The 12,526-nt window shown below is 41.3% G+C and overlaps 1 protein-coding gene across 1 annotated transcript in view; it reads right to left on the bottom strand.

The window, feature by feature from the left end:
• Positions 1–9,030, bottom strand: part of LIAT1 (ligand of ATE1) — a 42,700-nt gene extending 33,670 nt beyond the window's left edge. The window contains exon 1 of the mRNA XM_073670547.1: positions 8,737–9,030. Coding sequence (XP_073526648.1) covers positions 8,737–8,917 — 181 coding nt within the window. The 5' untranslated portion in view covers positions 8,918–9,030. The remainder of the gene's footprint in view (positions 1–8,736) is intronic.
• Positions 9,031–12,526: the final 3,496 nt, after the last annotated feature.

Genomic DNA, 12,526 nt, shown 5'->3' on the forward strand with positions numbered 1-12,526 from the left:
TGTTAAATTCATACATAAACCTCCTAGTCGGACTGTTGCACTTTGTTTATGGTATGCAAGGAAAGGGCTGCCAAATTATGAGCTGCACCTTTTTGTACCTGACCATTCTGAATAGCAATTGTAAAGGAATTAAAGATCTTGTACATGAGACTATGCGATAGCTGAAGGTGATCCATCTACTTAAGCTTGTCTAAGATATTCACTGCTAAGCGATTGTCCCAACAAGCCATTGATTTATCCGTCTGATACTCATTGGCAAAGTAAATATCAGCCCGTCTTCAGAGGAATACTTTTTAATCCAAGAAACTTGTGTTGATGTTGCAATGTCCCAGCTATGTACACAAGAATATCCGAGACAGAATAAAATAGCTACTATATAATCTTATTCAGCTAAGTTTATTATTACACAGGTCTGCAAAAAATAAAATTTCAATTTGTTTTGGTTATTCCACGTAATCTGTTTTTTTGGCGCGCTGAATCGAAAATGACCTCCGTTTTGTCATAGGACATCACGTTTCCTGAAAATTTAGGTAACTATGCTAAATAAGGCAATACCGCAAAATAAATGAAAATAGACTTATAAAATTATTTTTTTCTTACAAATTTTTCATGAAAATCATTTTTGAACTGAAATGAGCTCACTAACACTCTATAAAATCGATTTTTTTCCCTGTGAGGCTCCTCTTGGTACATTTATGCTTGTGAGTAGCATCTGGAATATCTCTCTGAAGCATCTAACAGTAGTCTGCCATCATTGTTATGCTCCATTTTCCCTGGTATTTTCTTTCCATCTCTTTAATGTCCTGGTGGAATCGTTCACCTTGCTCTTCACTCACAGCTCTCAAATTTTCAGGAAAATAGTCAAGGTGGGAATGGAGGAAATGCACTTCCAAACTCATCAAGCAACCTAAAGCTTGAAATGCTTTCAGCGTTCATCAGACGATCTTTTTGTAGTCAGGATCTTTTTTATTGCCTAAAAATTTCTCTACAACCTCTTTAAATGCAATCCGCCCTTCTTTTTGAGGATCTGTCATGGTATTGACAAACTCATTATCTGCTATAAGCCTTCTAATGTCTGGTCCATCGAACACACCTTCCTTCAATTTTGCCTCCGAGAGGCATGGAAACTTGGTGACCAAGTATTTGAAGCATTCCCCATCTCTTGGAAGTGATTTTACGAATTGCTTCATCAAGCCCAATTTTATGTGGAGAGGTGGTAGAAGAACTTTATAGAGAGGTACCAAAGTTTCTGAGAGGACATTTTTTTCACCGACTGAGCACCTTCGGCTGCCAACTCTTGGTCCAGTGATTTTGTCGGTCTCGACTGTCCCACAGACACAGAAAACAAGTGTATTTGGTATACCCAGCTTGTTGCCCGAGCAGCATGCACAAGACCTTCAAATCCCCACACGCTTGCCAACCGTGGTCTGCATATTTAAGTTTACGAAGAACCAATGGCAAGATCTCATAGGTTTCCTTCAAGTGTACGGAATGACCTACAGGGATGGAAGCGTAAAAACTGCTGTTGTGGAGTAAAACTGCTTTGTGACTTCTTTTTGAAGAATCTATAAAAAGATGCCATTACGCTGAATCATGTTGGATTTTGAATTAACCCATCAAACCTTCGACATCGATGCAATAAACTTGTCTTCCTGAGCAAAGTAAGGAACAAACTCCTTTTCATAATGTCTGAAAAAGACTTGAAAAAGACACTCCTGGTAACAAATTCCTGTCTGCTTTTGAGCCTTGATTCGAGTAACTCAGTGGCATCTTTGGGAAGAGTCTCTTACTAAATCCTTCATCTCTTCCTGGGAAAAATTTTTTGCTCTTGTATCATCTTCAAAGTCAGAACTTGATTCGTCATCTGGTTCAGGTATGATTCCACCTTCATCGGAGCTAGGTATCTCTTCCAAAGTAGCAGGGGCCTTGGGTACAGGTATATCTGTGCCATGGGGGATGGGACGAATTGCTGAGTGAAGATTGGGGTATGAAATGGAATGCTTGCATTTGGAATTATACCCTTTCACATTGCATTAACAAAAGTAACAGTCGTCACTATGGTTCTTTTGCTCTCACCATACCATAGGAATCCCATAACAGAAAGCTTTTTTCTTACCCTCGAACCAATTTCGGAGGTCCTCAACACACCGTTTGCACACTTTATAAGGCGTCGAAACTTTATCTTGATGTCCAAGTTTTAGTCTGAAGTATGCGAAGTATACTTTTTTCACAAAGTCTGTAATATTCAGCGGTTGATTCAACACTGTATATTCACCAAAAATTAAACAGAAACGGTCAGGCGAATTAATACAGTTCTGCAAAGCCATAACGCTAATTTGGGGAAACACGGTTGATGAATGAAATTCCAATGCAAGTTTCTTGAAAGCATAAGAACCTTTCATTATGTCACTAACCACCTGACTGCCACCAGTCAATCACGCAGATCCTATTGATGTTAATGGGAAAAGAAAATAAGCTGCCTGCCGATGATTCACACCAGAGTTTGCAGAAGAACCTATAGGTTTGTGGCAAGTCCTGACGTTTAGGATATTTTTTCGTTATCAAAACACCAAAATACATGGAAATTATATCAAAATAATCAAACAGCTTTTTAGTCGCAGACCTGTGTGTTGTTTTTTTAAAGTAAAGGAGATTTTCTTTATCATCCGGGATATTCATGGTTTCATGACTCCATGGCGACATGTCTAACATAACACAAAGACTGTGGTTGTGAATTGCATCACATAATTGTCAATGGGATTGTGTTGCAACATGTAACCCACAGTATTTACAACACAACGGTCATAAAAAAAAAAATCCAAAATTGATCATTCCATGCAACTGAAAGATATGTGAAGATGGTGTAAGGAAACTTATGGGCCATGAAATGCTCATTTAGGAAATTAAAAATGCAAATTGTCTCTCCAGAAAGGAAGACGACTTGAACTCTAGTACCAGCAATTTGAAGTAACAATCCAAAAAGTCAATATCAGTTCTTTAACTTCTTTATGATGTGGTACGTAATAGTATGCACCACGTCATCACCCTCTGCACAGTGCAGGCTCCGGTGCTGAGCCTACCCTAAACCGGGCACATGTCAGCTGATCTATACAGCTGACATGTGCCCGCAACAGCCGCGGGTGGAATCGCGATCCACCCACGGCTGTTAACATCGCCGCACCGGAAGCGCGTCACTTACCCCGCCCATCGGTGACCCTGTCACATGATTGTGGGTCACCAATGGGTTGGCATGACAACCAGGGGTCTGCAGGAGACCCCTGTGGTTGTCATCGCCAGATTACTATGAGCGCCCTCCAGTGGTCGGCGATCATAGCAAGTGAGCAAATTTGCTACATACAGGAGATTTGCTTATTGCCTGTATGTAGCAGAGCTGATCAGGCAAGTGCTGCTTCTAGTCTCCCATGGAGACTATTGAAGCAAGCAAAAAGTAAAAAAAAATTTTTAAAAAATATTTTTAAAAACAACAAATATAAAAGTTTAAATCACCCCCCCTTTCATCCCAAAATAAAACCATAATAAAAAATAAAAAAACAACATACACATATCTGGTATCGCCACGTTCAGAATTGCCCAATCTATCAATATAAAAAAAAGAATTAATCCGATTGGTAAACGGCGTAACGAGAAAAAAATTCTAAACGCCAGAATTACGTTTTTTTTGGTCACCGCAACATTACAATAAAATGCAATAACGGGCGATCAAAACATTGTATCTACGTCAGCATGACTAAATGATGACATGGCAGGTCCTTTTACACAATCACGAGCCGCCGGGGAGCCAGGATGCACCGTACAGGAGACCGGGGGACATCAGAAGGTGAGTATAATGTATATTTTTTATTTTAAATTCTTTTTTTTAACAGGTACTATAGTACCCGGGTCTGGAGAAGAGTATCCTCTTCTCCAGACCCTTCTACAGACCCAAGTACCATCCGCACATTGAATCGCTTAATATCCGCATGTGCACATGTAGTCATGCAGATATTAAGGGTCTCAATGCAAGTCAATGGCGGCAATTACGCGGCGTTTCCGCAAAAATAATGGACATGCAACTGATTTTTCCGCAATGATAATCCACAGCGGAAATTTCCGCAAAATGTGCACAGCACATGCGGATTATCATTGGGGACCATGGGGCACGTATTACCAAGCGTTTTTAAGCGTTTTCGCTGCAGAAATTCCGAGGCAAAAACGCTTGAAAAACGCATAGTGGGCACGCAGCCTCAATGAGCTGTTGAGATCTATGGACCAGGCATAGATCTGCATGAGAATCTGCCTCCAGACATTATTTTAAATAAAAGTAGGCGTTACCAGTGTGAGACATGTAATGACTGACACTTTGCTCCCATATTCAAACATAGCTAGGCAGGTAGATCAGAACTAACGTAGACAATAGAGCAAGTGGTCCGATTTGTCTGGATGAGAAGCCTCTGACAGAGCCTAAGGGGTAGCATTTCTCCTTGTGTTGAGAGCTAAGCTGGTGTAAAGGCCCCGTCACACTTAGCGACGCTGCAACGATCCCGACAACGATACGACCTGTCAGGGATCGTTGCTGCGTCGCTATGTGGTCGCTGGTGAGCTGTCAAACAGGCAGGCTCACCAACGATCAGGGGAGCAGCGACATCGATCAGGGGAGCAGCGACATCGTGGAAGGAATCTTTCCACGATGTCCTGCTCCGGTTACCAGCCTGCTGAAGCAGGAGCAGGCTGGTAACCATGATAAACATCGGGCTGCTAGGGGCACACGCGCCCCTAGTAACCCGATGTTTATCATGGTTACCAGCCTGATCGCTGCTCCCGCTGGTCACACACAGCGATGTGTGCTGACCAGCGGGAGGGCAACGACCAAAAAATGGTCCAGGACACTTTGCAGCGATCAGCGACCTCACAGCAGGGGCCTGATCGCTGCAAAGTGTCACACATAGCGACATCGCTGGTGAGGTCGCTGTTGCATCACCAAAACCGTGACACAGCAGCGATCTTGCTAGCGATCTCGCTATGTGAGACGGGGGCTTAAGGAGACTTATAAGCCATGCAATGCTCCTCTAGGAAGTTAAATAAGCAAATTATCTCTTCAGAGAAGAGGACTTGAACTATAGGTGACACTAGGGTTCAAGTCCTCTTCCTCTCTGAAGAGACAATTAACAAAGCCTAATAAACTAGGTAAAATTCCAAACTGTACCACCGCCAGCTATTAAGAGATTGCTTATGTTACATTTGGAAATTCTCTCTGGGTCATAATCTTTTTGCATATTAGCTTTACACATACAGTGCACAATTTCAATAGTTGTAATTTAATAACCAACTATCTCTAATGGCTTTCTCTTTCATATAAACAGAGAAATAGAAGAATGATCTCCTAATGTTCTCATATTTCTAGAACAAACAAAAAGGTCTTAATGTTCAGGTTAGATTTCTGCTGCCCATAAACATTAGATAATTGTGTGTATATAACAATTTCTATTACTGGCTTTAAAAGGTATCAAAGGGTTTTTATCACGCAGACTAATCTGCTCATGTATGGAAAAAGAAAGCTGTACCAGGAACTAGCCATTCATGTGACCAGCCGCTCATTACGTGGAATGCTCTGTGAACTACTTTACAGATCTTCTGAGAGTCTTCAGATGACATATATTGATATCATGAATTCTATCTAAATGTATAGTGTTCTCTGTTACCCTGATGCTACTCTTCAGTGAGTGGGCAGACACTGGTGAGTGACACCACAAGCTGTGGCTGTCCACTCAATTCACTGACATTGTGCTAAAGGCTAATTACAGGCATTATTACAGCGTCTCACACGACTGTTTATCCCATGCTGCCTTTACTGGAAACCATGACTAGCGCTGTGAATGTAATAACCATAATCCTATTGAGAAAAGCAGCTCAGGGCTGAAAACAAAATCACAACATTTTCAAAGTGATTAATTAACGCATTTTCTTTTAGATATGACCTAATGTGTGATCAATCGGAGTGCAAGCACTCGGTTTCCCCTTCCCATCACAATAACCCCTTCATGACGTGGCCAAGATCAGTTTTCCTTTTTTCTTCCCAGAGACATAACTCTTATTTTTCTGTCCACATAGACATATGAGGGCTTGTTTTTTTGCGGGACAAGTTGTGCTTTTGAATGACACCATTCATTTTACCACAGTGTTCTGGAAAAAGGAAAGAAAAATTCCAAGTTGGGAGAAATTATGAAGGGGAAAAAAAATGACTTTGCAATATTATTCTGATCTCAGTACATTTACATTATACTAAACTTGTCCAGTTTCTTTTATTAAAAAAAAAAAAGTCTGACTTTCCCACCCCACCCCCTTCCCTCCAAAAAAAAAATTTGGGTTGTGTTGCTATTTTCTGAGACCCGTAACATTTTAATTTTTCGCTTGATAGAGCTTAATTTTTGCAGGGGGGACACAACATTTTTATTGATATCATTTTGGGATAGATATCACATATTGATCGTTTTTTACAGCAGTTTTTCTGGTATTGCAGCGAGCAAAAAAAAACAAAACGTAATTTTGGCATTCATTAGACAAATAAATGTTTTGCTCACTGGCAAGTTTACATAGGCTGATAATTGGGAACGAGCGTTCGTTTGACGATTTTCTTGTCTAAATTTGCTATTACCTACATCACCAAATAGGGAAATTAGGCATTATATAAATCTCAAATAAAAATATATAGGTCAATCATGCAATACATGGACCTGTCAGATTATCCAGAAGAATGGGGTACACGTGCAGTACCAAACATAGAACATCTGTTCTGTTGAGATGCTGCTGTGCAGGAGTAGACAAAGAAAGGGCACAGCAATCTACTAATCCAGGGTTAAAGCCCCATAGACTTGTGGTGTCTGAACTCAACAATATTGATAGGGTCGGCGGACAGTCTAATGTATATAGGAACCCCCGATTCTTCCCCGACAAATGATGTTGTGTGATATTGGGATACAGCATGCCAGATTGTGGACTGCTCATCCATTTGTGCTCTTGTAAACTGCCTCCAGAGGAGTCTGACAGCGCCTCTCTTATAGAGAACACAGGAGCGCTCGGCAGAGTGAATGCATCTGGGTATGGAAGAGTCGGGTGAGAACTGTCGGCAAAATGATCGTTTGACTGACAGCTATCTAAAGTAAATGGGCGACTTTAGAGCTCCACAAAACAAACAGACCTCTAGAGTGATGCAAACAGAAAAGGGATCCAATACAAGAACAGTACTGTACATGGGCCCTTTGCAGTCCATTAGCTAATCATGATGCACAATTCCACCTGCTTTGGAGGTAGAAACGGGACCCCTTACCTCTTGGGCCCATGTGGCTGCCCAGGTTGCACCAATGGTATATCCCCCCGATTGACCTATTTGATAAATAGGACCAATCGGTTGTTTAAACAGCATGACAAAAAAAAAAAAAAAATCAAACTTCTGAGACTGGTAAAGTCACTTTCATCGACTGCCTAACATGTTACATCATATTTTTTTTTTAGAGATCTAAGAAGTCTTGAAAGCTTGCTATTTTTCCTCACCTTTTATTTCAGTCATTTAAAGGGAATCTGTCAGCACAGACTGACTGTTCAAACCAAGCACAGGCGCTTAGCGCATCATGGCGGAGCCAGACGCGATTGACAGTTCTGGCTTTATAGTCAGAGAAGGGAGGAGATTGTTTTTCTGCAATTAGGTGGGAAGGGTATTTATATGTTTGGCCACGCCATGATGCACAGAGCGCCTGTACTTGGTTTGAACAGTCATTCTATGCAGACAGAGTACCTTAAAAGGGATCATTCACTGAGGTCTCACATTCTATTTTTACTTTCTCTATATATTGGCTAACATGGCATAAAGATGTTTTAATGTAACTAAATAGATAACAACAGTTTCAGGCTACGTTACATAATGGCGAATATGCAGAATATTTTCCACTATGGATTTCCGTGCAGAAAATTTGTGTACTATAGGAGATTTTTATAGTTTTCAATTAGATTTAATTAAATCTATCTGCAGTGTATATTCTAGATCTATTGGCAGCATATATTCTATATATTCTGGCAGCTATCCACCCAAGCAATCTTGATAAAAGCGGCCATACACATTAGTTCACCCTAAACAAACATGTCCAGCTCCAGACAGGCCATTTTAAGGCAATGTGCCCACGATCAGGCTATAATAGCTGTTTGGAAGCAGCCTATTTTCGCTGCGTCCGATCACGCAGATAAATCCGCATGTATTCATTGAACACATGCGGAGTTACTGCACCATATACGTTAAATTGTGGAAATTTCTGTTGTGGAAACCAGCGTTTCTGCTACAGAAATTGACTTGCTGCAGCTCGTAAAGCTGAGTTTACGCAGCATCAAATAGAAGCACAGTGGGCATAGGATTTCTATAATTCCCATCTACTGTGCTTGTATCGTAGAACGCAGCGTTTTTGACGCAGCGCAGGTTATCTGAGTGCAAAACGCTGCTATTTCTGGGCATGCAGCCTAAGTGGTTTTCTAATTTATATAGTACCTTATGTATGGGCTATATAAGGTATACATAGGATTAATGTTAGGAAAGTAGTTGAAACTGCTGGTAATACACTTTTCAAACCAATGACTGATGTAATAGAAACCACTGCTGATACTGTCTGGTCCTTATGTATGACTATAGCATAATCCCAGGATAATGACATTACAGAGAAGCAGCAGAGCTGCTGAGAAGGAACAGCTCCTCACCCCCCTCGTCTGCAGTGGATGGAGTGCTGGAGACATGGCCTCTCTTCTTGCTGGGCTTAGTGTGGACTTTGTCCTTCTTCTTGGGGATCTTGCTCCTCTCAGCAGACTGCCTGCAGGGCTCTCTTCCTAGCTGACTCCTCTGCTTTGCTCTGGTGCGCTGAGTGTGGCTCGGTTCCTCCATGGTGTTCAGCCCCCGGGGCTCAGTGGCTGGAGATGGTCCTCTCCATGCTGTGTGATCACTCCTCAGTTCCCTGCAGTAAGTGGAGCACGTGGAGTAGTAGGACGCGTCTCCTAGGTAACAGGGAGGGGCGCTGACAGTGCCTACTGTTCCCCCAGTGATAACCAGAGGACAGGGTGTGGTGGCAGCCCATTGAGTAAGTGGTATGGCTGGCGGTCCACAGTCACAGCTAGATCAGTACACTTGTGGAGTGTTCTGTGACCTTCCATTCACCAACAGTCAGACACAATCACACCTAGAACAATGGACCTCATATTCTCTACTGTATTTTTTATCTGCTGCTTCTGTCCATAAAGGTGAAGACAAACTGCTTGGTGATGCTTTATGTTTCATAGGAGTTGGTCACGTTTGGGGCCAAATTTTTATTTTTTTTAGCTTCAATGCATGTATTGTGCACTAAAACATCATTTTTGCAATTATGTTTCATTTCAAATTTTGCACTGTTTTGTCTTTACAGGCTCTTTGTTTCCTGGCACATTCAACTAAAAAGGGGTTGTCCAGATTCAACATAGAGTAATTGCAGACTTTCATTTCAAATCTGGACAACATCTGTAGTCTGTAAATCAGCTGAGAGCCCAGAAAAAGACGGATAAAAAAAAATAAAAATGATTTCATATTCAGGGTCTCTAGAAAACTAAATTGTTATGAGAATTAATGCGGTGCTCGTGCTGATGTCATTGAGATTAACAGAGTTCATCAGCTCTGAACTCCGCTCACCTTATTCTTGTCACCGCAAGCTCAGTGACTCTGCTGCATGTCAGACTGAATGGTTGCATGATGCGACCATTCAGCCTGCCATGTAGATGTAGCAGAACTATATGCGTCAAGGGACAAATGGAAAAGCTTCTCATCGGATGGGTGAGGAATATGGTGGTTTATTATTATTTTTTTTTTTTTACAGGGGACATTGGCTTCAGTGGATTATCTGCTCGTTGGACAGGTGAGAATTATGTTGGTTTATTATTTTTATTCTTTTACAGGGGACATGGGCTTCAGTGGATTGGGCTTAAAGGTGAGTATAACTGTGTGTTTTTTTATTTCAATAAAGGAGTCTGTGTCATTATTTTAAAAAAGGACTTTATTCTGGGTGTTTTTTTATTTACACAATATGACCATAGGGTTAGTAACAGGGGCGTCTTATAGACACCTCTCCATTACTAACCCCTGGGCTTGATGTCAGCTGCCAATACAAAGCTGACTTCAACCCCAATCCTATTACCCCACTTGCCAATGCACCAGGGCAAGTGGGAAGAGCGGAGGTTAAGCACCAGAATTGGCATCTATCCGCCATTTCTGAGGCGGCTGAGAGCTGATGTTTTAGTCTAGTAGGGGGCCAATATTCATGGCCTCTTCCTAGGCTATTAATATCAGCCCACAGCTGTCTGCCTACCCTTTGCTGGTTGTTAAAATAGGGGGGAACCCTTGTTTTGTTTTGGGGGGATCCACCATTTTAATAACCAGTAAAGGCTAAGTATACATCTGTGAGCTGATGTTAATAGCCTGGGAAGCTCCATGGGTATTACCTCCTTCCCAGGCTATAAACATCAGCCCCCAGCTGTCCGCTTTCCCTCAGCTGGTTAACAAAAATTCGGGGGACCCATGCCATTTTTTTCTGCAATTTATTTATTTATTAATAAAAATACATGTACAGTAAGCTACACACACACACTATACTAAGTCTATGTCACTCATACATTTATATCTATCTATTATATGTATAAATAACTATTCTATCTATTCTATTCTGACGGGTCACAGTGTGATTTTACTGTACGCGGCTGTTGAAATGTCGGGTTTTCTATGAGATAAATGAGTAAAAATAAGACGTCACTCGAATGGTCCGAGTGCTGTGTGATTTTTTTTTTTCTCTCGCACACATAGTCTTGAACTGGCAAGTCTAGTCCAATATACATGGCACAACGCAGCATGCTGCGATTTTATTCTCAGTCCAATCTGAGCTGAGAAAAAAAATCGCAGATGTGCAGAGATTCATAGATTAACATTAGTCAGAGTGCAATCCGATTTTTTATCGGATTGCACTTGTCCATTTTTCTCGAAGATGAGTATGAGTCCTAAAGCAGGGACTAGAGTAAGATTTGTGATGAAGCACATACCACTTTGTGCCTTGCCTGATTCATTAAGAGGCATGCGTCTCTTAATTTATTAGGAGCCTCCCACTCCTCACCCCTTCCCCCCCCCCCCCCCAATGCCGGTCTTGATGAATTGGGCCCACAGATTTCAGCTACAATTTTTGAGCAACACATAGTTCCTCAAAAATGTTCAGAATTTTAGTGTTTTATTCAACAGCTAGAGCACTTTTCAGAAAAGCCAAGCACATGCACTATAATTTATGCCATAACACGTTGTAAATTATAGCAGAAATGTACTCAAGGTCAAGACTGGAGTTCATGTATGATTTACAGGGACAGATGTGCCACATTCATTTGGTGGTGTGCACCTCTTCATGAATTTGGTGCATCTTACTCCAGCAGGTTTTTGAGTAAGACTCGCATATAAAACTCCAGTCTAGATAAAGTTCACCTGGAGTATCTGCTTTTGGTGTAATGCAATATTGTGGTCATTATGGGGTTAGGAACCAGATCTATGCAGTAAAGCTCTTATAGCTCTACATTTTGTGGTTTTGACCATTCAGCCCCTCTGATTCCCAGATACAGAATGCTGTATATTTTGCCAGATCATCATTTGAGATATAAAGATTATTACTGGTACACTTCAAATTAAAATATCATTCTCATCAGCTATAATCTTGACCTAAAGAAGAATCAAGCAATGTCGATGTGACAGTGCGCTCGATGCTTTTATTATCAATTTTTGTCTCTGGAAACATAAATGGCGTCATAGCAATTAAAAGCATCTCTACTCTTCAGTCATGAATCAGTTGCCATGACAACCTCTCATCTAATGTCATATTTGAAGCATGCAGCCAGAATAACCGTCACAGCCGAGAATGTAAGAATGAATTTTCCATTATAAAGTTTGGAGAAAAATAAATCAAAACAGTAGTTTATAGAAGCAATACATAGAAGCCAGTGGTTGTGCTACATTGAAAACTCTTGCCACTCAATGTGCATTTTATTGTTTAGTATCTTATTTAATTTCTGACCTAAGTAGAGACAAATGGTTCTAAGAGGAAAACACTATTTCTTCTAGTCCTATATTATTCACTTGTATTCACACTTTTCGCCCAGCTTCAACAACATGGGCAGAGCTGGGGCAAAGCGGGGGTGTGGCTACCACCACTCATCAACTTCATGATGAGCGGTGGCATTCACCACCAGTCACAATTTTACTCCAACAGTGACTGGAATAAGATTTGTGGCGAGGCAGACACTAAGGTGCACGCCACTCATCCAAAGCTCTTGATTCATGAAGTGGCATACGAATAACACATTATTGCAGTGTATAGCAAAAATCACCGTCTAGCTGGCAATGATGGCAACCCATCAGGGGCACTGATGGGCAGTCAGAAAAGCCCATCACCTGGGCTGCGAGGTAAAAAAATAAAAAGACACAGTCACAGGTTGACAGCAG

The sequence above is a fragment of the Phyllobates terribilis genome, unplaced genomic scaffold, assembly GCF_046119375.1.
Source record: "Phyllobates terribilis strain yellow unplaced genomic scaffold, ASM4611937v1 Scaffold_2__4_contigs__length_985480577, whole genome shotgun sequence".
Lineage (NCBI taxonomy): Eukaryota > Metazoa > Chordata > Amphibia > Anura > Dendrobatidae > Phyllobates > Phyllobates terribilis.